The 18861-nt window shown below is 41.3% G+C and overlaps 6 protein-coding genes across 11 annotated transcripts; 4 read left to right on the top strand and 2 right to left on the bottom strand.

Moving 5' to 3' along the window:
• Positions 1-162: 162 nt before the first annotated feature.
• Positions 163-3044, bottom strand: LOC130693566 (histone-arginine methyltransferase CARMER-like). 4 transcript variants are annotated; one of them, XM_057516740.2, is made up of 12 exons: positions 2827-3044; positions 2567-2692; positions 2305-2507; positions 2132-2248; positions 1894-2068; positions 1746-1836; positions 1507-1679; positions 1201-1423; positions 917-1125; positions 707-835; positions 406-488; positions 163-322 (listed from the first exon to the last, which is right to left on the bottom strand). In XM_057516740.2, the coding sequence occupies exons 1-12, from the start codon at positions 2960-2962 to the stop codon at positions 185-187; spliced, it is 1803 nt and encodes a 600-aa protein (XP_057372723.1). In that variant the 5' UTR covers positions 2963-3044; the 3' UTR covers positions 163-184. The 4 variants fall into 4 exon arrangements, with proteins under 4 accessions (XP_057372723.1, XP_059350523.1, XP_059350522.1 ...); XM_059494540.1 differs by having other exon boundaries at positions 737-835; positions 2827-3043; XM_059494539.1 differs by having other exon boundaries at positions 938-1125; positions 2827-3043.
• A 97-nt stretch (positions 3045-3141) lies between these two features.
• Positions 3142-4914, top strand: LOC130693533 (WD repeat-containing protein 82-like). The gene is made up of 8 exons (XM_057516699.2): positions 3142-3433; positions 3498-3595; positions 3669-3735; positions 3805-4021; positions 4084-4239; positions 4307-4426; positions 4484-4576; positions 4642-4914. Exons 1-8 carry the CDS (start codon positions 3255-3257, stop codon positions 4672-4674), a joined length of 963 nt encoding a protein of 320 aa, XP_057372682.1. The 5' UTR covers positions 3142-3254; the 3' UTR covers positions 4675-4914.
• Positions 4915-5406: 492 nt separating this feature from the next.
• On the top strand, positions 5407-6821 carry LOC130692998 (isopentenyl-diphosphate Delta-isomerase 1-like). 2 transcript variants are annotated; one of them, XM_057516102.2, is made up of 3 exons: positions 5407-5467; positions 5991-6223; positions 6285-6821. In XM_057516102.2, exons 2-3 carry the CDS (start codon positions 6010-6012, stop codon positions 6737-6739), a joined length of 669 nt encoding a protein of 222 aa, XP_057372085.1. In that variant the 5' UTR covers positions 5407-5467; positions 5991-6009; the 3' UTR covers positions 6740-6821. The 2 variants fall into 2 exon arrangements, with proteins under 2 accessions (XP_057372085.1, XP_057372084.1); XM_057516101.2 differs by lacking the exon at positions 5407-5467 and having other exon boundaries at positions 5751-6223.
• Positions 6808-8781, bottom strand: LOC130692987 (cleavage stimulation factor subunit 1-like). 2 transcript variants are annotated; one of them, XM_057516081.2, is made up of 9 exons: positions 8583-8779; positions 8380-8507; positions 8114-8319; positions 7828-8055; positions 7608-7768; positions 7383-7533; positions 7226-7319; positions 7037-7168; positions 6808-6975 (listed from the first exon to the last, which is right to left on the bottom strand). In XM_057516081.2, the coding sequence occupies exons 1-9, from the start codon at positions 8663-8665 to the stop codon at positions 6866-6868; spliced, it is 1293 nt and encodes a 430-aa protein (XP_057372064.1). In that variant the 5' UTR covers positions 8666-8779; the 3' UTR covers positions 6808-6865. The 2 variants fall into 2 exon arrangements, with proteins under 2 accessions (XP_057372064.1, XP_057372063.1); XM_057516080.2 differs by having other exon boundaries at positions 8114-8507; positions 8583-8781.
• A 102-nt stretch (positions 8782-8883) lies between these two features.
• On the top strand, positions 8884-12638 carry LOC130693012 (protein cueball-like). Its single transcript, XM_057516116.1, is given in 9 exon segments — positions 8884-8995; positions 8998-9132; positions 9896-10120; positions 10185-10386; positions 10449-10719; positions 10789-11186; positions 11256-11562; positions 11652-11914; positions 12084-12638. Coding segments are annotated over 8 exon segments (1716 nt in total). The 5' UTR covers positions 8884-8898; the 3' UTR covers positions 11733-11914; positions 12084-12638.
• A 955-nt stretch (positions 12639-13593) lies between these two features.
• Positions 13594-18602, top strand: LOC130692977 (ATP-dependent translocase ABCB1-like). The gene is made up of 7 exons (XM_057516070.2): positions 13594-13725; positions 13900-14320; positions 14393-14440; positions 14504-14630; positions 14874-14974; positions 15034-15138; positions 15198-18602. Exons 1-7 carry the CDS (start codon positions 13632-13634, stop codon positions 18499-18501), a joined length of 4200 nt encoding a protein of 1399 aa, XP_057372053.1. The 5' UTR covers positions 13594-13631; the 3' UTR covers positions 18502-18602.
• Positions 18603-18861: the final 259 nt, after the last annotated feature.

The raw sequence follows: 18861 nt of genomic DNA, 5'->3' as shown, positions 1-18861 counted from the left end.
AATTACCAACCAAAGAGACAAAAAAAATTGAAGTAATAATGCGAATGTGTTTGTAGGTCGCGTGAAATGTTTTCAAATGAACGCGGAATGCGGGAAAAAAAAAGGACGATGATAAGTACTTGCGGACACGCCGTAGTTGTCCCAGGTAACGGAGTTGTCACGTTCTCGTTTTCCTTCTCATGTTTCAGGGCTGAAAGCTTTCCATATTGGACAGGTGAGCGGCGGTGGGCAAGATCACGCTGCCAGGCGTGACGTAATCGCCGATCATTAAACTATTGCTCAACGGATAGTGGGACGTGGCCCCCAGTACGAGCTGCTGTGTCTATTTTCAAATAAATAATAATAATAATAATAACATTAACTGTTCAAAGGGCTTCAAACGTAACAAACATTGCGCCATCGTACCGTTGTGTACGAGTTGCCTCCAATTTGCGAAGTTGGGTAAGTGTTGGCTACCTGAGGTCGACCTCCTCTCGTCCCTTGGTTTTCTGCAGAGCGAAGAAAAATCGAGCCAAAGAAAAAAATTACTTGGCACTCGCCTACAACTATAACTTTAAAACCTAATAGTTACCAAAACGATCAACCTTTAATTTTTTTTTAACAACTTTTAAAAAATGGCCTTAATGTGAGGAAAGCAAAGGAAAGAAATGGGGGTGGGCTGGGAGAAGAGCGTCCATAGATGGGAAAGACGTGGCAAAGTGCGTACCTAAAATCAAGTAGTGGGTGAGCTGCTTACCCAGACCCAGCAGCGAAGAGTTAGCGTTGTTGGTCACGTCGTTCATCGCAGATACCTCTCCCAGGCCGTTGACCGTCATGCCATTAACCATCGTGACAGCTGAATATTTAATTTAAAAAAACAAAACAACACGTCACTTATACTGCTGGTACCCTTATAATTACTAAAGTCATGACGTACGAGGGAATGAATTACACTCACCTTGTCGCGCTCCTTGGACATCGAGCTGCGCCCAATATGTCTCACTGGGTGATGTAGTGCTGTGACCGGGTGGTGGCTGCGCCGGCTGTCCAGCATAGCGGAAGTATGGATTCTTCAAGTCGAGTGTGTTGCTGCTGGTCAGACCAGATCCTTCCACTCGCAAATCGATCGTCACATCGTAACTTTGCCTGGTGGAATTGGCAGATTTAAAGTATCTTGTTTAGAGAAGGAAAGATACAAGGGCAGCGCACGATTTAACTGACCTTTTGTTGGCTAAAAGTAGGACGGTTCCGGTGAGCAATTGGCCCTGCTTGACAAAAATTGGAGATTCAAGCAAACAGCGAACTTGGTACCAGTGAGTTAACGGTTCAGTGGGTGCGGTGGACAACCAAACTGAAGTCGATGAGCCAAAGAAAGCGACGTCAAACCAAAAGGCTAACCCGTGAACCAAGCCAGACTGAAGCGCGTGAAACTCGAGCGGGATATCTGCGAGCAAAATGAAATCGTTACAAACCTCGTTGGGTCGGAAACGAGACGTCTGGAGACAGTTGAGTAGCATGCATACACACCCATTCGATGAAGATCAGATTCGGAAGCAGTGTGGAAATCGACTACGTGCCTCACAGACTTGGCGGTGCAGATTCGAATATCAAAAGTATCAACAATGGGTTGGCGGAAATATTCCTTCATAGCGGCGCTTCTCAAGCAACTTAGGTCGACTCCGTGGAAGCTCTGCTGGTACCTGGAAAGAGCAACAAGCAAAGCGGTAAAGCACACTTTCGAAGCGCGAGGATATGACATCATTTACCAAAAATTCGCTTTGTTAAACTGTTCCATGTACAAGGTTTCGTCGTTGAAGGGAGCTATGTGCAAATCACCTCTGGAAGGAAACATTTTACCTAGAAATATGGAAATATTTAGTAGGTTTCGAATAAAAGAAATGCTAGCTGACTTACCACCCGCTTTGAGCCATTTCTTGGCGTGAAGGAAGGTTTCCAGCATTCTTTCATTGAAAAGCATGTAGCCCATGGGTTCAGAAATGATAATATCAACTTTCTCTGGTAGTTCAATCTCTTCAATCTTTCCAGCCACAACCTGGATCTGCTCCAGAGAATTAAACTTGGCCAGGGACTAGGAAAAATAAAACAACAATTAGTTATCATATTTTTTTAAAGAATTTTGATTGCTAGATACCTCAGCATGCTGAGCCATTGTGGATGCTTCTACAGCATAGACTTTTGCAGCTCCAGACTGGACAGCAAAGAAGGAGAGAATACCAGACCCTGCTCCGACATCTAGCACAACTTTATCCTAGTCACCAAATATTAGTGAACAGTGTCTCTAAACCTTCTGAAAGAGTAATTTACCCTAAAGTCATCAATATTGGACAATATGGCTCTTTGGTATGTGCTTGTTCGAATGTAGTCCTGCATCATGTTTTGCTGCTGAGATAAATATCCATAAAACTGGAAGTACTGTGATGCTGACGAGTCTTCTGTCCTTTCAGTGAATACTGACAAGTCTTTGCCCAACTGAAGTTTCCCCAGTGATTTATGAAAATTGGATGCATCTACAAAAAATTGTTTTAAACTTGGACATTATCATGAAATAGAATGGAGAGGAACTCACCAGTGTCATTTTTAAATGTGAATAATACAGTCTCATAATCAAATTCAAACAGGTAGCCTTTCTTTCCAACTTTGGAGTAGTCTGATGTTCTTGTTACTGGAAACTCGAACAGGTCTCTTCCAGCTTCTGTACATTGAAAATAGAATAAAACGTTTAAAAGATTAAGCGCTACAAAACTGACATCTCTAAACAGAACACATGTCCGTCGTCTGGATTCGAAATGTCATCATTGGCAATGGTTGTGCACTTTCTCACACTACCTGATTGAACGGTGATGCTGATTCCATTTGGATCGTAACACGTTTTCAGTGTGACAGGCTCCTCGTATTTCGGTTTAGATTGGCCACAGTCTGACAGCGACGAGACTATCACACCGCTGAACGCGTCAGCCGCCATTGTTACACTGAATAAAGGTAAAGGATATGCAATGCCTACAAAAAAGAAATTCTTCTGCGGAGAGCGCGAGGTTGCCGGCGTCTATTTCCCCAAACAGACGACAGTATTAAATCTCTTGTTGCAGCTGCGCCACTGATTAGAAAATCAAATTCTATGTTGGTTTTTTTTATCGAAATGTGCATAGCGTGGCGCCACTGTAAACAACTTGGAAGTCACCGCCAAAATAATTGATTCTTTCCGATTTTTCATGTTCTGTTTGCTAGTTATTTTCCCGCCGTTTAAATAGAACTGAATGCACATTAAAGGCGAAATGAAGTTGACGGAGCCAGTTGTTAGAAGTTTCCGAGTAGCAAAGGTTTTCAAAGAAAATACAGACCGGATCAATAACATAGACTTTTCGCCTACCGGGGACACTCTCATATCAAGTAGTGAAGATGACCAAATTGTTATTTACGACTGCGAAAAGGGAACGTGAGTGGCTCAACTACGTTTTTTCAAATTATGAGAATATTTCATGTTACCCTTTCTTATGCAGACAAAAAAGAACAGTAAATAGTAAAAAGTATGGAGTTGATCTGGTCCATTTCACGCATGCGAAAAATACAGCAATCCACGCATCTACCAAAGTTGATGGTAAGTTGTATACTTTATATCAAAAATATAAAAAAAAATTGAATTGTTGTTAAACTGATCATGTATCCCACAGACACCATCCGGTATTTATCATTACATGACAATAAATATATTCGATACTTTCCTGGACACACAAAAAAGTAAGTTTTTTTTTTTTGCTATACATTAAAACTGAATGACCATGTAAAAAATATACTTTTAAAATTAAGGGTGGTGGCACTATCAATGTCACCTGTTGATGACATGTTTTTGTCTGGCTCAATGGACAAAACTCTGAGACTCTGGGATCTTCGTTCTCCAAACTGTCAGGGCTTAATGCATTTAACAAGTAGACCTGTGGCAGCATTTGACCCAGAAGGACTTATTTTCGCTGCTGGAGTCAATTCAGAAAGTGTAAAACTCTATGACCTCAGGTCTTTTGACAAGGTACATATTTTTAAACTTTCTGTTGACATGTGATTGGTGATTCTGATGGTTGATTTGTGTAGGGACCATTTGCTTCCTTTCGGCTGAACACGGAGAAAACTTGTGAATGGACAGGGCTGAAATTCAGTCCAGATGGGAAAACAATCCTTCTTTCGACTAACAGTAGCATAATCCGACTAGTAGATGCCTTCCATGGCAACCCCACTCACACATTAACGGTATTGTCTTAAAAGTTTCTGCAAACGTGCACAAATACGTCAGAATTCTCAATACGTATCTTACTAGGGTCATCTTAACGATAAGAAATTACCCCTCGAGGCGTCCTTCAGCCCCGACTCCCAGTTCGTCTTCAGTGGTTCTACTGATGGTCGAGTGCATGTTTGGCACGCCGAATCGGGTCATAAGGTAGATTCCGTGAAACATATCAAAGGTCAGATGATGACAACCTCTTTTGCATATTAGGTATGCGTCTTTAACGCCGACCATAACGGCCCTGTGCAGTGTATTCAATTCAACCCGAAGTATATGATGCTTGCCTCTGGATGCAATAACATGGTAACATCAAATTTGTGAAAATTCAAAAGCAGTATCATTATTATTATTTATTTACTTCTGTGTAGGCTTTTTGGCTTCCTTCAGAGGATAATTCATAAAATGGCAGTAACATGTTTTCATATTCATTGTTTCATATTAAATCGGATCCTTAATTGTTTGCCATCATCCAGCTTACTTATAGGCCTTCGTGGCCGTCATCCTGAAATTTAGTTTATTGGGCTCGTATCGGTGGCAGTTTTATGTATGCTCCTACCGGGCGTTGTCATTTTCCAATCGCGATACTGGGTCGTGTTCTTATGAAATTGATACGAAACCCCAAATAAATCTTTTTTTTTTTTTTTTTTAAATCCTGTTACTTCGATTTGTAGGTAGATACTGAAAATATCAAAATTTGACAACAATCCCGTCCCATTACGGTATTCAGCGTGTTTGTGATGTTAATTATATTTCTGAACTGTGGTTAATTTTATGGTTATTTGTAAGACACTGTTCTATTTGGTTCTAGACTTTCTACGATAATACTCGAAAACAGCTTTCTCCGTTTGTTATCTGTTAGCCTGAGAATTTTTGTGTTGTACATTTTAGGTAACGATTTAACGAGCCCGCAGGACCCCCCAGGTTATGGGAATTTTCTAATATGACACTTGCCAAGATAAAACTACTGACGTACGAAGAAAACTTTTTACCAGCTTTTCTAAAATTCTTACTTGTTTAACAAAAAACTTTCATTTCACCTGTATGACCTGCAAGGGTTTTTGGAAAACACTTCTAGAAAGATCATTCTGTGTAACCTATCTCATAGACCGGAATCCGTAAATATATAAGGCGGAGCTCAGTCCCCACGGGCAGAAAACACTTACCTGGTCGCACTGCAAGACTCCATCGTTGTCGGTAAGTAATTTATGTAGATTATTAAATTGTTGTATAAAAGTGAACCCTACGTATTTAAACATAACCTTTTTGTAAGACCAATAGAAGGCGGAGTTTTCAGTTTGTGGTTTACAAGACGGGTTATTTCTATGAATGCGTGATTTTCTGGTTTTGTATTAAAAAAAACTGCCAGTCTACACAAAACCCATGGCATACACACATGTTATAACGTGCAGGAGAGTTGTTCAAAACCGTGGTAAAAGAAAAGGGGAATGAGATCAAAATGGAAAGAGAAAGTGCCGTAACTATATCATAATAAGACTACAGAAGCAGACGTCTATCGGCAGTCTCCCTCTTGCTCACGTGGATTAACCACTTTCCTGACCTAGCTTCAAATTCCATATAGTATCTGTGATATTTTTTCGTGTACATAAAAGCTTTGATTAATAATGGCCGGTAAAATTTTTACGAGAATCTGTACTGCATACAGTCGTACTTCACCCTGGTATCCGCCCAGTGAACCGTTATTGTTCTTCAGTGTCAGAAAAAATCAACAGTTAGCCATGGATCCTACACAAGCATTCCTGCTTAAAGAAAAATGCATTGCTGTTGACACCAACGACAAGGCCATTGGTGAAATGTCAAAAGAAGAAGCTCATCTGCTTGGTCCAAATGGCCAGTTACCACCTCTTCATCGGGCATTCAGTGTCTTTGTCTTCAATACAAAGAACGAGTTACTCATGCAGCAAAGATCTGAACACAAAATTACTTTCCCTGGTATTATTTAGCTTGAAAATTGATGCATTTTCACAGCTCATGTATAATCTGTAATTTCCAGGCTATTACACCAACTCCTGCTGCAGTCACCCTTTACACAACTGCTCTCCTGATGAAACTGATGAAGCATGCCATGTTGGAATCAGACGAGCTGCCAGAAGAAGGCTTCAAATTGAGCTGGGCATTGATCCAGACAGTATCGAGTTATCAGATTTTAAGATTCTCACCAGAATTATCTATGGTGCTCCCTCTGATGGAAAATGGGGGGAACATGAAGTGGATTACATCCTATTTCTAAGGAAGGATGTTGCTATGAAGCCCAACCCCAACGAAGTCAGCCGTGTGGCATACGTGTCTCTTCCGGGTTTTCGAGAGTTTCAAGGCTACCTCGAAAAGAATAACATCCCATTTACGCCTTGGTTTAGACTAATACTCAACAGCCATCTTAAAGGGTGGTGGAAACATATAGATAATCTTGAAAGAATCGAATATGATCCTGTTATACATCGCTTGTAAATGCATTGGTGTAGATATTATTCGTAGCAACCATACGTCTTCAAAAGAAAAGAATGATATAGAGCATATTTATGAAACATAACGGACATTTTTATTTCTCCTTTAATGATGTACAGTCTGAGACTTTTAGTGTGGGTTACGACGATACCAAAACCTGGCGCGATAATCGTCTGAACAGGTGAGAAAAGCCGCTGTGCTGGGGGCATGGACGATGTAACGGACTGCGCCGTTGTGACCTGAAATTCACAGTGTAAATTTTACTAAAACTTCACGTAAATAAAGTACTATCTGCATTACCAAGCGACAACAACTGTTTGCGCTGGGCAGTGCGGGCATCCCAACAACACAAGGAGGTCGTTGCCTCATCTGGAAACATAACAAAGTCTTCTGAATGATTAAATAGCGCCTGAGCACGGTGTTCTTGTTTGCCTGAAAATGCCTCCAATTATCGAAACGGTTTTAGTGCTAAATTTATATGTCAATTACCCATAGTGCCTGCCCCGGTGTAGGCTATAATGCAGCGCAATGAGGACAGTTCCCAAAGTTTAACGGATGAATCTGTTCCGGATGATAGCACATACTGTTTGGCCAAAGAGAAATAATATAAAATCCACGATTTTTAAGCATATAGCAATCTAAGTACTTTTCCACTGCGAGAGAAGGTGACGGATCCTACTTCAGCACCTTCGTGAGCCTGACTGATGGTGCCAACGCACTTGCTAGAAATGCCGTCCCAAAGTTTTATGGAGCCGTCTCGAGATCCGGATACGTAGAGCTTTCCATCAAAAGAATACCTAGTAGAAAAGGTAGGAAAATAGACGCAGTTTTTAACCGACCAAAGATACTTTGCAGTCAGTTCTTCTAATACTTGAGAGAAGTTATCGCGTTGGTGTGATATTGAGACGGGAATGAACACACGTAGCATTGGGCAGTATTCGTGTCATAAAGACGTACCACAGGCTGATTGGTACCGACTACTAAATAATCCCCGGTTGGATGGAATGCCATGCAGCGAATTTGATCTGAATCCTAGTTTACTCCTAAAATTAATACTCTTATCATTCACTAAAATTTCTTGATCATACTACCGAGAGCGTTTTGAAAGCTTTTTTGGCCGCTGCTTTGCTAAAATCAAAAAGTTTGACAGTGCAATCACGTGACCCCGATGCAAGAATAGCATCGCGAGGATGAAATTCTAGGCAGGTAACTTCCTCCACATGGTCATACAAAGTTCTGATAACTGGATGGCCTTGCTGATCAGTGGCCATTTCTCCATCAGGGGAAGATTTGGCCAGCATACGATCCACATCTAAGATCTAGTGGTGAGTGAATAAATACATTTGCCTAGATGAATCAAATATTGAAGTTAATCACCTTGATGGATGCATCGACACTACCTGTGGCAACCAACTGACCATCAGGACTGAAAGCACCAGATCTGCACTGGGCTTTGTGGGATGTTACATATGCAGTTTCATATAGAGCAGGTTCTGGGGCAGAGGTTTGAACATCTGTTTCGTATTCCAAATCAAGCCCTGGGCCCAACAGCATCTCCACTTTGTTTAATGGTTTCTTCAAGGCTAAAAAGTTTACAAAATTGTATTGCAATGTGCGTAAAACTGAAACAAGTTTCATTTTACTGTGTTCGTGCTGAAGACCAAGTGAGACAATATGGTTTAGGCGATCTGATGGGGGACATGCCGGATGTGCCTGAACAGCTGACGACAAGCTCACAGCCATGGATTGAAAGCCATCATAGAATAATTGGCTGTGGATGGGGAAGAGTCAATCATCATGTAGCCATGCTTAGATTTACATTTTAGTGTATGGTTCGACTTGCTACCTGATAATGAGTCGATAAAGTTGTTCTTTAAATTTTATGGCGTTTTTAGATTCCATCGCTTCTAAAATTTCAGAGTCCTTCATTTTTTAAAGGAAATATTCGAAAACGGACAAAATATATTAGTTGTTCCTTTTCCCTCTAAAACTGTAAACACTGAAAATGCCGCAGAAGCAAATCGAAGTTTAGTTCGATAAAATAGCTAAAAGATGGCGTTCAATCAGCAAGGTATTTTTTCCGCCAGAGTGTGCTAGTGTTGCTGCACCACGAGACTCGGTAGTTTTGAGAAGTGGAACGGGAAATTAAGGTTGCTTCGCGCATGATCCCAAGAATTTCGACCGAACTAGATTTAGTAGGGTTGGCACGTTTCCCGGTTCATGGTGTCTCGGTGGCCGGTGGAGACAAGGAATACTGTTCAATTCGGTTTTTTATTTTATCAATGAGTATTCCATAAACTTACCTGCTTCTCTTCTGCCTGCGGATCGAGATATGATTTCAAGATCCTTATTAGTGTGGATTTTCTTCGCGTTTGCAGCCGCCAACAATTACGACGGTAAATATATTTTACGAACAAAGTACTGAAGGTAATCCCAGCCAAGTCACGTAGTCCGTAGCAGACGATACGTGGATCAAAATTACCGGAATTTTGCCCGCCTACAGTTCTTGAATGAGATAACAAAGAAATAATTCGTTGAAAGCAATTTTGCAAACTCTCACGTTAAATTTCAGAAGTGGGTTGTACTCGTATTGTTTTGATCTAGTTCATGTCTATCTGGGATTGACGAAAAACAGTCAACCAACAGACAGAGGCCTTGAAATTTGCTTAGTCGATATTTTTGCCTAGGTAATCATGTTTAATATTTTAACCTTGAACAGTATCCCCCAACAGTTATAATTATTTGTAGGAAGTCAGACTCCAAAACTAAAGATTTTTTGGGGTAAAAATGTAGAAATAGCACAACACTAAGAATAATGACCAAAAAACGCGAAAAAAAATGTTTCTGCATTTCCTGGTTTTCCAAATTCTGGAACCACTATGAAAATCAAGTAGGCTAACAGTTTGGCCGTTTGTTGTTACATTGATAACGTCTACCAAACTGGACATGTTCTGTCGACAACTGCCTACACGAAACCTGAAACATCCGTTATCATCTAATAGATTCGGTCACGTACACAAGTCTACAACTGTCTTTTACGCCAGTTTAACAAGTAGACTGAAGGGTATCAAATGCCGAATCTCGACCTCTTCAGTGATCGAATTTCAGTCGGTTGGAATGGCACCTCGTCTCATGTTCTTTCCTTTTTTTCAATTACAGATTTGATTGTAGCTGTGGGCGATCAGATCGAAATTCTCACCAATGGATCTCACAGCAATCCACTCACGCTCAAATCCTACAATGCATCCATGCTAGTTGCTCTGGCGTACGATCCATCTTCACAAAGGCTATACTTTTCTGATAAGCGCAATCGCCGTGGGCACGTGTTTAGCATTAGTTTCGATGGGATCAGGGCTGAAGGATCGGTTCGTGACGTCATAGAAAGTAATGGTTTGTTGTTTGTTTTTATTCCCTTACATGTGCTAATTTTTGTGGACGTGATGCGTAGGAAGTAGCAATGAATCTGTTGAAGCTTTGACCTACGATAATCTGGAGAAAGCGCTGTTATGGACTGACGGTTCAAAACAGTCCATTCGCCGCTTAGTGGTTGGTCGTGCAGACCTTCACGTATACGAAAATAACACGATTGAGCTGGTACATCTGCTTGAAGGGGATAAACCCAGAGGACTTGTATCAGATCCTTGTACTCGGTATCTATAACTTGATATGTGTGTATTTAATTATTTTTTCTAACGTTTTCCTCTACTTTCAGAATGTTGTTTTGGACCAATTGGAACATCGACCGCCCTACTATCGAACGTTCACATATGAATGGAAGCCATCGAGAGATTATTGTACAGAAAGGACTGTTTATGCCTCACGGTTTAGGCTTGGATATCAACCAGCAAATGATTTATTGGGCCAATAACCTTCGACATGGAACTTTTCAAATCGAAAGAAGTCATGTTGACGGATCGCGAAGGCAACTCATTTACGAAGGAAAAGGGCACGAAATGAGAGGACAATTTATCTTTGGTCTAACAGTATGAAACTTTGTTGTCTCTGATAAATATTAAAGGTTTTCATGCTGACTTCTTTTCGTTCTCTTTAAGGTGGGCGAACGTCACATATACTGGACCGATTGGGATCAAAAGGTACTTTGGTCTCTACCTAAAGAAGGATCTATCGATGGACCTGTACCGCTACGCCGTTATCGGCATAAACCTATGGCTGTGATTGTCCTCCAGCGGAATGCTGTTGTCTGCCCGATTATTCCGTCAATGGATATCCACAATTCAGCTGCCAAAATAACAACTGATTCGCCCACAGATCATGTAATTGAAATCCATGACACCCAAGCTACAGGAATCAATTCGTCTGTAGTGTTAACTAGTACACTTCAAGCAATACAGGTTAACACCGGTCCCGATGGAAGTGACGCTGCATTATGTAATGGTTACTGTTTGAATGAAGGCCATTGCTTTTACGTCAACGATGAAATCACCTGCAGGTGATTTGGATGTCATAAGATAATATTGAAGTACTTGTAATCATATTTAACGTTTTTTTTTAAATGCAGTTGCCCGGAGAACTTTATCGGTGATCGTTGCGAAATAGTAGACGCTGTTGAAAGCCCATCGCACAAGACCTGTGATGGGCTATCTTTCGCTGGCGAGTACAGCGAAGTTTTCATTGCGCTGATCAGCACGTCAATTATGTGCGTCGTGTTGATTATCACGGTCATAATCCTGAGTTTACGTGTGTGGCGATTGAGTTCGTCCCGTTCCCGCTTCAAGAGAAGAATAATCCGACAAGCTAAACATCGCCAACCTGCCGAACGTGTCATCAACATTGAAGATTGCTGTAATATGAATATCTGCGAAACGGTACGGTATTGATTGACTTGATTATTCAAGTTGCTTTTTTTTCTCTTTTTCTCTGAACCTCTTCTGAATATCTTCCTCTTCTTTGTTAGCCATGCACTGAGCCGCCATCAGGTGCGACTTTTCCTGGGCAGTGGAGCGACAAAGTCAATTTACTTAATTGCCAATTTTAAGATGGGATTCGAACACTGTATACCCTTCCCCTTGAAGTTAATGCCTTTGCAGCATCATTTTTGTTCCCATGTGATGAAATCAGAGTTGTAGAGTAGGTTCATAGTGGAATTCAGGGATGAATCAACTTAATTTCGACCATCTCATCTACCTAGTATCTCTAACAAGTGGAACCATGAGATCGGTAAAAGTTCCGTAATTTCATTAATTTTTCTCTATTTTTTAAAACATTGTTTCTCATGGTTCCACTTCGCCTTAAGGTGTCTGTGTAGCCGACTTTCCTGCCACTCGTGATCCCTTTGAATGCCTTTATTTATTTTATTATTAAATTTTTTTTTATTTTATTATTCAAGACGAAGACTTAGTTGCAGGAGACTCCCCCCTCCTCTCAATTTGTGCGCACACTGCCACCATACCACTCGTCAAATCAAGCAACTTCATCCAGTCAAGTTACGTATCAAACTCGGCACTCCTCTAGGTGTTTCAAACTCAAGTAAAAACAGTGCAATAATACTAAGAAATGAAAACGAAAAATTATGATAACAATAATAACCGAGTGGAGCAACAAAGGCGGCACTCACCCGTAAGATGTGGGTAGTGAATTTTTGGCCTTTATTGCTTTACTCCTGTTATTATTATTGGCATTCTAAGCAAAATTTGCACTTTTTCATTTATTTTTCTGTTTTTTTGTTGCAAAAAAATGTTTTTTTTTTGTTCCGTTCCTCATTGTATCACCAATTTTTCTGTAGATCCTCTATAGGATGTCGTGATAGCAATATTCCAGTCCCTTTTAAATCTCCCATACCATCCCTATCGGTTTCAAAGAGACTGGATTATTAACCATGTTTATTATCGTATCATCTTCTTTTTTTATTTTTAAAAAATAAATTAAGAAGGGATGTTTTTTTTTCGTGATCGGTTTGTTGACTCCTATTCTACATTTTAGGTAATTGACGTCAATGAATTTTCGTGATGTGGAGTCGCGTTGGGGATGGACCTGAGACGCCAACGTAGGAAAGTCTAGTTTGATTCAAAATTGAGAGCAAATAGATCCAATTCATCAGTAGCTAGCAAGAAAGGTAATTAGCAGTCAGCTTTAAATTTATGCAATGGCGTAACAAATCAATTCTAAGGCCAACTGGTGGAATTCAGATGTGTTCAAGGTTCAACAATGTCCATCATTTGGAATGTTGCTTAAAAAACTGTCACGAACCTTGTGATCATTGAACTCGTTGCTGCTCATATACCGAAAATATGTTTTGACTTGCCCAGACATGAACTGTTATCACGGTCATGAACACCCTGATGCAAAGCAACTAAATGTTGCTGATGTAATGGAGGCTGTAATGTAACGATTTGAAATATTCTGCGCCAAAACAAAACAAATTATTGCTTTGCTTTGGTTTTAGAGATTTCGCAATCGAGTACTTTCTCCAGGAATATCAAAATAGGCACTTCTGCAAGGGTGGTTAGTAGAGTCGAAGGTCGGCAGAATTCAGCTCGGTTACATGTGTTCATAGACTACTCGATAACGATCTATTGCATCTTTCACCTAGATTAGCCTGTAACTTATCAACATGAGTTCAGAAAAGGAAAACAAAATCTGTGCGTCGTGAAATAACTGGGTTTCCTGCTAGCCAAGTCACAATTTAAGTTTTGCTCTGATTGCATCACAATCAATTAAACTGGGAATTTCCAACCTGTTCGAGACATCAATAATGAAAATGCATAAAATGTTTCTGAATAAGTTATGGAGATTGATCGTCTGGCTATTGCGCCAGCGCACTTTTTAATCTCCACCTCATCGCATAACTTGATTTCGTCAGGGAACACGGCAGAGTTCTTTTGTGCACTATGGTTTGTGACTTATCTTTTCACGCGTGTCCTATAAAAACGGCGGGATGGCAACAGAAAAAAATTATTCTAGGACAAAAGTGGTCCCGAGCGATCAACTTCGACCAGTCTGTAAAGAGGTGGGCAAGCGTCAAACGACAGGTAATTTTATTTACAAACACTTAACGTACATCATTTTACTTCTATAGCGTGACACAAATTTTAGTAACCACTGACATTCAAATAGCTTAATATATTTGTATGTGTGGTTACGTTGCCATTGGTAACATTGCTTACGTCAGGCAACCATTTATAGAACAACTCCTTTCGTGACAGGTGACCCGAATTTGAAAATGGCGCCAAACTTGGATCTCGATAACCTAAAAGGCCAACTTAATGAGGCTTACATCGCCGACGACGAAAAAAGGAAAGAAGACACATCTAGCAGCTCGATTTCCAGCATCCCTGACAATAAGGAAGATGGCAAGAAAAAGAAAAAGAAAGAAAAACCACCACCTCCCGAAACTCCACCTGTCCCTTTTATCGACCTGTTCCGTTACGCTTCCCCTACCGATTTTGTGCTGTTAGTTCTTGGCACTTTAGGGGCTATCGGTACGGGTATTTGTTTCCCAATTATGTTGATTCTCTTTGGCGATATCACAAATGCATTCGTCGGCGGAGGACTAGACCAGGAAACAATTAATGAAATCAACTGCAATATTTCCAATGATCCCAACTACACTTATCCGTACCCTCTGTAAGACAAATCTATATTTAAATTTAAACTTAATGATTTATTAATTCGTCTTTGTTTTGTTTTTTTCTATAGAGGTCCAACGTGCAATCTTTCTGATCCGGACAATTCATACGCAAATTCGTAAGCTAAAATTAATGATATGCTAAACAAGGTTTTACATAATGTTTTAAACATTTACGACAGGCCAGAGGGACAAGCGATTCAGGACGAATTTACCAAGTTCGGTATCTACGTCGCTGTCATTGGCGCCGCACTTTTTGGGCTAGGTTTCATATTTGTTACAGCGCTTAATTTTACGGCCGAAAATCAGGTAAACAAACATAAGGGATGACTTGCTTAACTGCTGGTTATGTAAGAGAACGCTATCTATATAGACCTTTTTCATAGCCTTGCATTTATCTAATATTTCACCATGTGAACCCACCCAGTCCGTCAATTGATAATATAATCTAATAATCTATAAATAAGTGTATAACCTTGTTAGTTAAAAAATGCAAAGTCATAAGCTGCTTTATGATTAATTTTAATTTTATTATTTTATTATCATACCAAGGTCTACCGGATCAGGAGTAGATTCCTTCAAGCCGTCCTTCGCCAGGATGTTGGCTGGTACGACACCAAATCTTCCAATGATTTCGCCAGTCGCATAACAGAGTATGACAGCTGTTTTTTTTATATGTACCAACCTATTAACCTCATTTCATACTTTGTAGAGATTTAAACAAGATCCAAGATGGAATAGGAGAGAAAATTGGCATGTTCACATTTTCCATGACGAGTTTCATCGCATCAATTATTAATGCGTTTATCCACGGATGGTAATCACTTAAAAAATCAACCAATAACCGTAAAACTAATGGAATCGTAAATGTCTTAGGGAATTGACTTTAGTCATGTTAGTTTCCACACCTGTCCTGGCTATTTCTATGGGTATTTTAGCCAAAGTCCAAGCATCTTTGACAGAGAATGAGCTAAAAGCCTATGCCGAAGCTGGTGGTGTGGCAGAAGAGGTTTTCAGTTCCATCCGGACAGTAATGGCTTTTGGCGGACAAAGCAAAGAAATTGATCGTTTTCAAAAGAATTTAACATTCGCGAGAAAGGCCGGCATCAAACGTGGTATGGCGACGGGCATTGGTGCTGGCCTGGTATGGGGCATCATTTACGCCAGCTATGCCCTGGCCTTCTGGTACGGCATTTCGCTCATCCTGGGCGCTTGCGGAGCTGATTCTTACACTTCTTCCGACCTCCTCATCGTCTTCTTCAGCGTCTTGATTGGCGCTATGCAAATTGGACAAGCCGCGCCTTACATGGAAGCCTTTTCAGTCGCTCGTGGAGCTGCCGCCACCATTTTTAGCATTATCGATCGAATTCCTCCCATCGATAGCTCCTCCAAAGAGGGATTAGTTCCAGAAGGGATTGATGGCAAAATATCTTTCCGAGATGTCCATTTCAATTATCCTTCCCGTCCGGATGTCAAGATTCTTCAAGGAATCAGCTTCGATGTCTCACCTGGTCAAACTGTGGCTTTGGTCGGCACTTCCGGATGTGGTAAATCCACTTGCATCCAACTTCTGCAGAGATTCTACGACCCACTTGAAGGATCGGTGGCCATCGACGGCAACAACGTTAAGGAACTCAATTTGGGTTGGTTGAGAGAACAAATTGGTATGGTTGGTCAAGAACCCGTTCTTTTCGGTACGACAATCGGCGAAAACATCCGCTACGGCCGAGATGGAGTCTCCGATGATGAGATGGAACGCGCTGCCAAAGCGGCAAATGCCCACGATTTTATCCAGAAACTTCCGAAAAAGTACGAAACTCTTGTTGGAGAACGAGGAGCCCAATTGAGCGGTGGACAGAAACAGCGTATCGCTATTGCCCGCGCACTTGTCCGACACCCAAGAATCCTTTTACTGGATGAAGCCACTTCCGCCCTGGACACGCAGAGTGAATCGGTCGTACAGAAAGCTTTAGACAGGGCGAGACAAGGTCGCACAACCATTATCGTCGCCCACAGACTTACTACCATTCGCAATGCTGATCGCATTATCGTTATCAAAGATGGCGTTATCCAGGAAGATGGGACGCACGATAAATTGATGGCCAAACATGGAATCTATTACCAACTCGTTATATCTCAACAGGGTGGCGAGAAAGACAGCAAAAGAAGCTCTTTCGATGGTAATTCAGAATCAGAAGATGAAGAAGTGAACCTCGCCAAAGCTAAATCTTGGATTCCGGATGAAAAGGAAGAAGCCACGGATGTAATCAGTTTGGCAGGAAGCCATCCGCTTGGAAGAAATAGTTCTATTCGTCGAAGTGTCCGACTATCTGTTGCTAGTTCAGCAGTATCCGCTCAATCAGAAGACATTGACGTTAGTTTAATGGAAATTATGAGGATGAACAAGAAAGAATGGCCCTACATCACCGTAGGAGTCATCGGGTCGATCATTGTAGGTCTCAGTACGCCAACTTATGCCATCCTTTTCAGCGAAGTCCTTGGAGTCTTGACACCCGGCGGATCGGCGGAAGAACAAGCCGAGAAGAGAGAACAAGGAAATTTCTATTCGCTCATGTTTTTAATCCTCGGAATCGTCACTGGATTTGCCGCTTTTGCCCAGTCGTTCTCGTTCAGCGTTGCCGGAGAATCTTTAACATCAAGACTGCGCGGATTAACTTTTGAAGCCATTATTAAGCAGGAAGTCGGTTGGTTCGATCGCAAAACGAACAGTGTCGGAGCACTTTGCGCTCGATTATCTGGCGATGCTGCCAGCGTCCAGGGCGCCACTGGATCTCGAATTGGTGTACTGTTCCAGGCGCTGACCACCATGGTCGCCTCCGTTATTCTGGCTCTGTATTTCCAATGGAAACTCGGATTGGTTGCTTTATGTTTCGTTCCACTTCTACTCATTTCAACCTACTTCCAAGCAAAAATTATCATGGGTCAATCCGCTTTGGAACGCGATGGATTACAGAAATCAGCCAAAGTGGCAATGGAAGCGATTGCTAATATCCGCACTGTAGCAAGTCTTGGAAAGGAGAGACAATTCCATACCATCTACATGGAATCTTTAAGAGAACCTCATCGACAAGCTCTGAAAAAGTCTTGGGTACGCGGTGCAATTTTCGGATTCGCCAGCGCTATCCCAATGTTTGCATATTCCGTAACAATGTATTACGGTGGATGGCTTATCGTTAATGAATGTCTCGATTTCACCAGCGTTTTTAAAGTCAGCGAATCTCTTCTGTTTGGAACCCAAATGATTGGGCAGGCGGTTGCATTCGCTCCTAATTATAACAAAGCCAAAGTAGCTGCCAACAGGATCTTTGCTTTACTAAAACGTATTCCACTTATTGATGCCTCTTCTACTGGCGGTTCCATCATCCAAAATGTTGAAGGAAATGTCGATTTCGATCAAGTACGTTTCAGATATCCTACGCGTAAAGATGCAGAAGTTCTTCAAGGATTGACTTTGGCCGTGCGAGCTGGCCAGACGGTCGCCCTTGTGGGCCACAGTGGTTGTGGAAAATCGACTTGCATTCAATTACTGGAACGCTTTTATGATCCAGACAGCGGGGAAGTACAATTAGATGGAAAAGACATTAATCCAATCAACATATCCTCGTTGCGTTCGCAAATGGGCATCGTATCCCAAGAGCCTATTCTGTTTAACTTGACCATCGGTCAAAATATTGCTTATGGAGACAACAGCCGTGTTATTCCAATGGATGAGATCATTGAAGCCGCAAGAAAAGCCAACATTCATACATTTATCCAATCATTGCCAAACGGCTACGAAACAATGGTCGGTGAACGAGGAACTCAGCTTTCTGGAGGACAAAAACAACGTGTAGCCATCGCAAGAGCATTGATAAGAAATCCGAAAATCCTGCTGCTCGATGAAGCAACTTCGGCGTTAGATTCCGAGAGTGAACACGTCGTCCAAATGGCTTTGGACGCCGCCAGAGAGGGCCGTACATGCATCACAATTGCACATCGTCTAAGCACAATTCAAAATGCAGATAACATAATAGTGATTAATCAAGGAACGATAAAAGAGCAAGGGACACATGACGAACTCATTCAGCTCGGCGGTCTTTACTTTGAACTTTGTTCGGTCCAGGGCATCGCCTTGAAGCCGGTCAGTTCGTCAGCGAATTTGGAACAAATAGCCCTTTAGAATTTTCGCACTGCAACCGTGCTATTCTTGCGATTTGTGATACCCCTGAGTTTTGGATTATCAATATGACGTATTGCTAATGTATAAAAAATTTACATTTTGGTCTTTGGAACAATATTTGGCTAAAGATGTTCCAGGTGCTACCGCGACAAGTAACGACACAATGCAGTTAACTATTTAATGGTTCTTAACGGTGACGCGTACAGTTTAATTCTTACAATCGCACTGTAGCAACGTACAAGGAAATTTAACGGCAAATTGCCTAAACAGGTACAAATATCACTGACAAACAGGAAAAAAGGTAATTACGTACGAAAACAAGAAACTGAGACATAAAGTCCAAACGTGCGAATGCAGGTA

The sequence above is a fragment of the Daphnia carinata genome, chromosome 3 (assembly GCF_022539665.2).
Source record: "Daphnia carinata strain CSIRO-1 chromosome 3, CSIRO_AGI_Dcar_HiC_V3, whole genome shotgun sequence".
NCBI classification, from domain to species: domain Eukaryota; kingdom Metazoa; phylum Arthropoda; class Branchiopoda; order Diplostraca; family Daphniidae; genus Daphnia; species Daphnia carinata.
This window is presented reverse-complemented; position numbering and strand designations above follow the sequence as displayed.

Bases quoted from the DNA above. Each gene is read 5' to 3' on its own strand.
- LOC130692987 (XM_057516080.2), bottom strand. From the start codon at position 8,665: ATGAAGGACTCTGAAATTTTAGAAGCGATGGAATCTAAAAACGCCATA. The intron at 8,508-8,582 runs GTAGCAAGTCGA...CCCCATCCACAG, and splicing joins CTTTATCGACTCATTATCAG to CCAATTATTCTATGATGGCT. The intron at 7,769-7,827 runs GTAGTATGATCA...GGAGTAAACTAG, and splicing joins AAGCTTTCAAAACGCTCTCG to GATTCAGATCAAATTCGCTG.
- LOC130693533 (XM_057516699.2), top strand. From the start codon at position 3,255: ATGCACATTAAAGGCGAAATGAAGTTGACGGAGCCAGTTGTTAGAAGT. The intron at 4,022-4,083 runs GTACATATTTTT...TGATTTGTGTAG, and splicing joins ACCTCAGGTCTTTTGACAAG to GGACCATTTGCTTCCTTTCG. The intron at 4,427-4,483 runs GTAGATTCCGTG...TTTGCATATTAG, and splicing joins ACGCCGAATCGGGTCATAAG to GTATGCGTCTTTAACGCCGA.
- LOC130692977 (XM_057516070.2), top strand. From the start codon at position 13,632: ATGGCAACAGAAAAAAATTATTCTAGGACAAAAGTGGTCCCGAGCGAT. The intron at 13,726-13,899 runs GTAATTTTATTT...CTTTCGTGACAG, and splicing joins GGGCAAGCGTCAAACGACAG to GTGACCCGAATTTGAAAATG. The intron at 14,975-15,033 runs GTATGACAGCTG...CATACTTTGTAG, and splicing joins TTCGCCAGTCGCATAACAGA to AGATTTAAACAAGATCCAAG.
- LOC130692998 (XM_057516101.2), top strand. From the start codon at position 5,896: ATGGCCGGTAAAATTTTTACGAGAATCTGTACTGCATACAGTCGTACT. The intron at 6,224-6,284 runs GTATTATTTAGC...TGTAATTTCCAG, and splicing joins ACACAAAATTACTTTCCCTG to GCTATTACACCAACTCCTGC.
- LOC130693566 (XM_057516740.2), bottom strand. From the start codon at position 2,962: ATGGCGGCTGACGCGTTCAGCGGTGTGATAGTCTCGTCGCTGTCAGAC. The intron at 2,693-2,826 runs GTAGTGTGAGAA...TTCAATGTACAG, and splicing joins CAGCATCACCGTTCAATCAG to AAGCTGGAAGAGACCTGTTC. The intron at 1,837-1,893 runs GTAAGTCAGCTA...CCATATTTCTAG, and splicing joins GAAATGGCTCAAAGCGGGTG to GTAAAATGTTTCCTTCCAGA.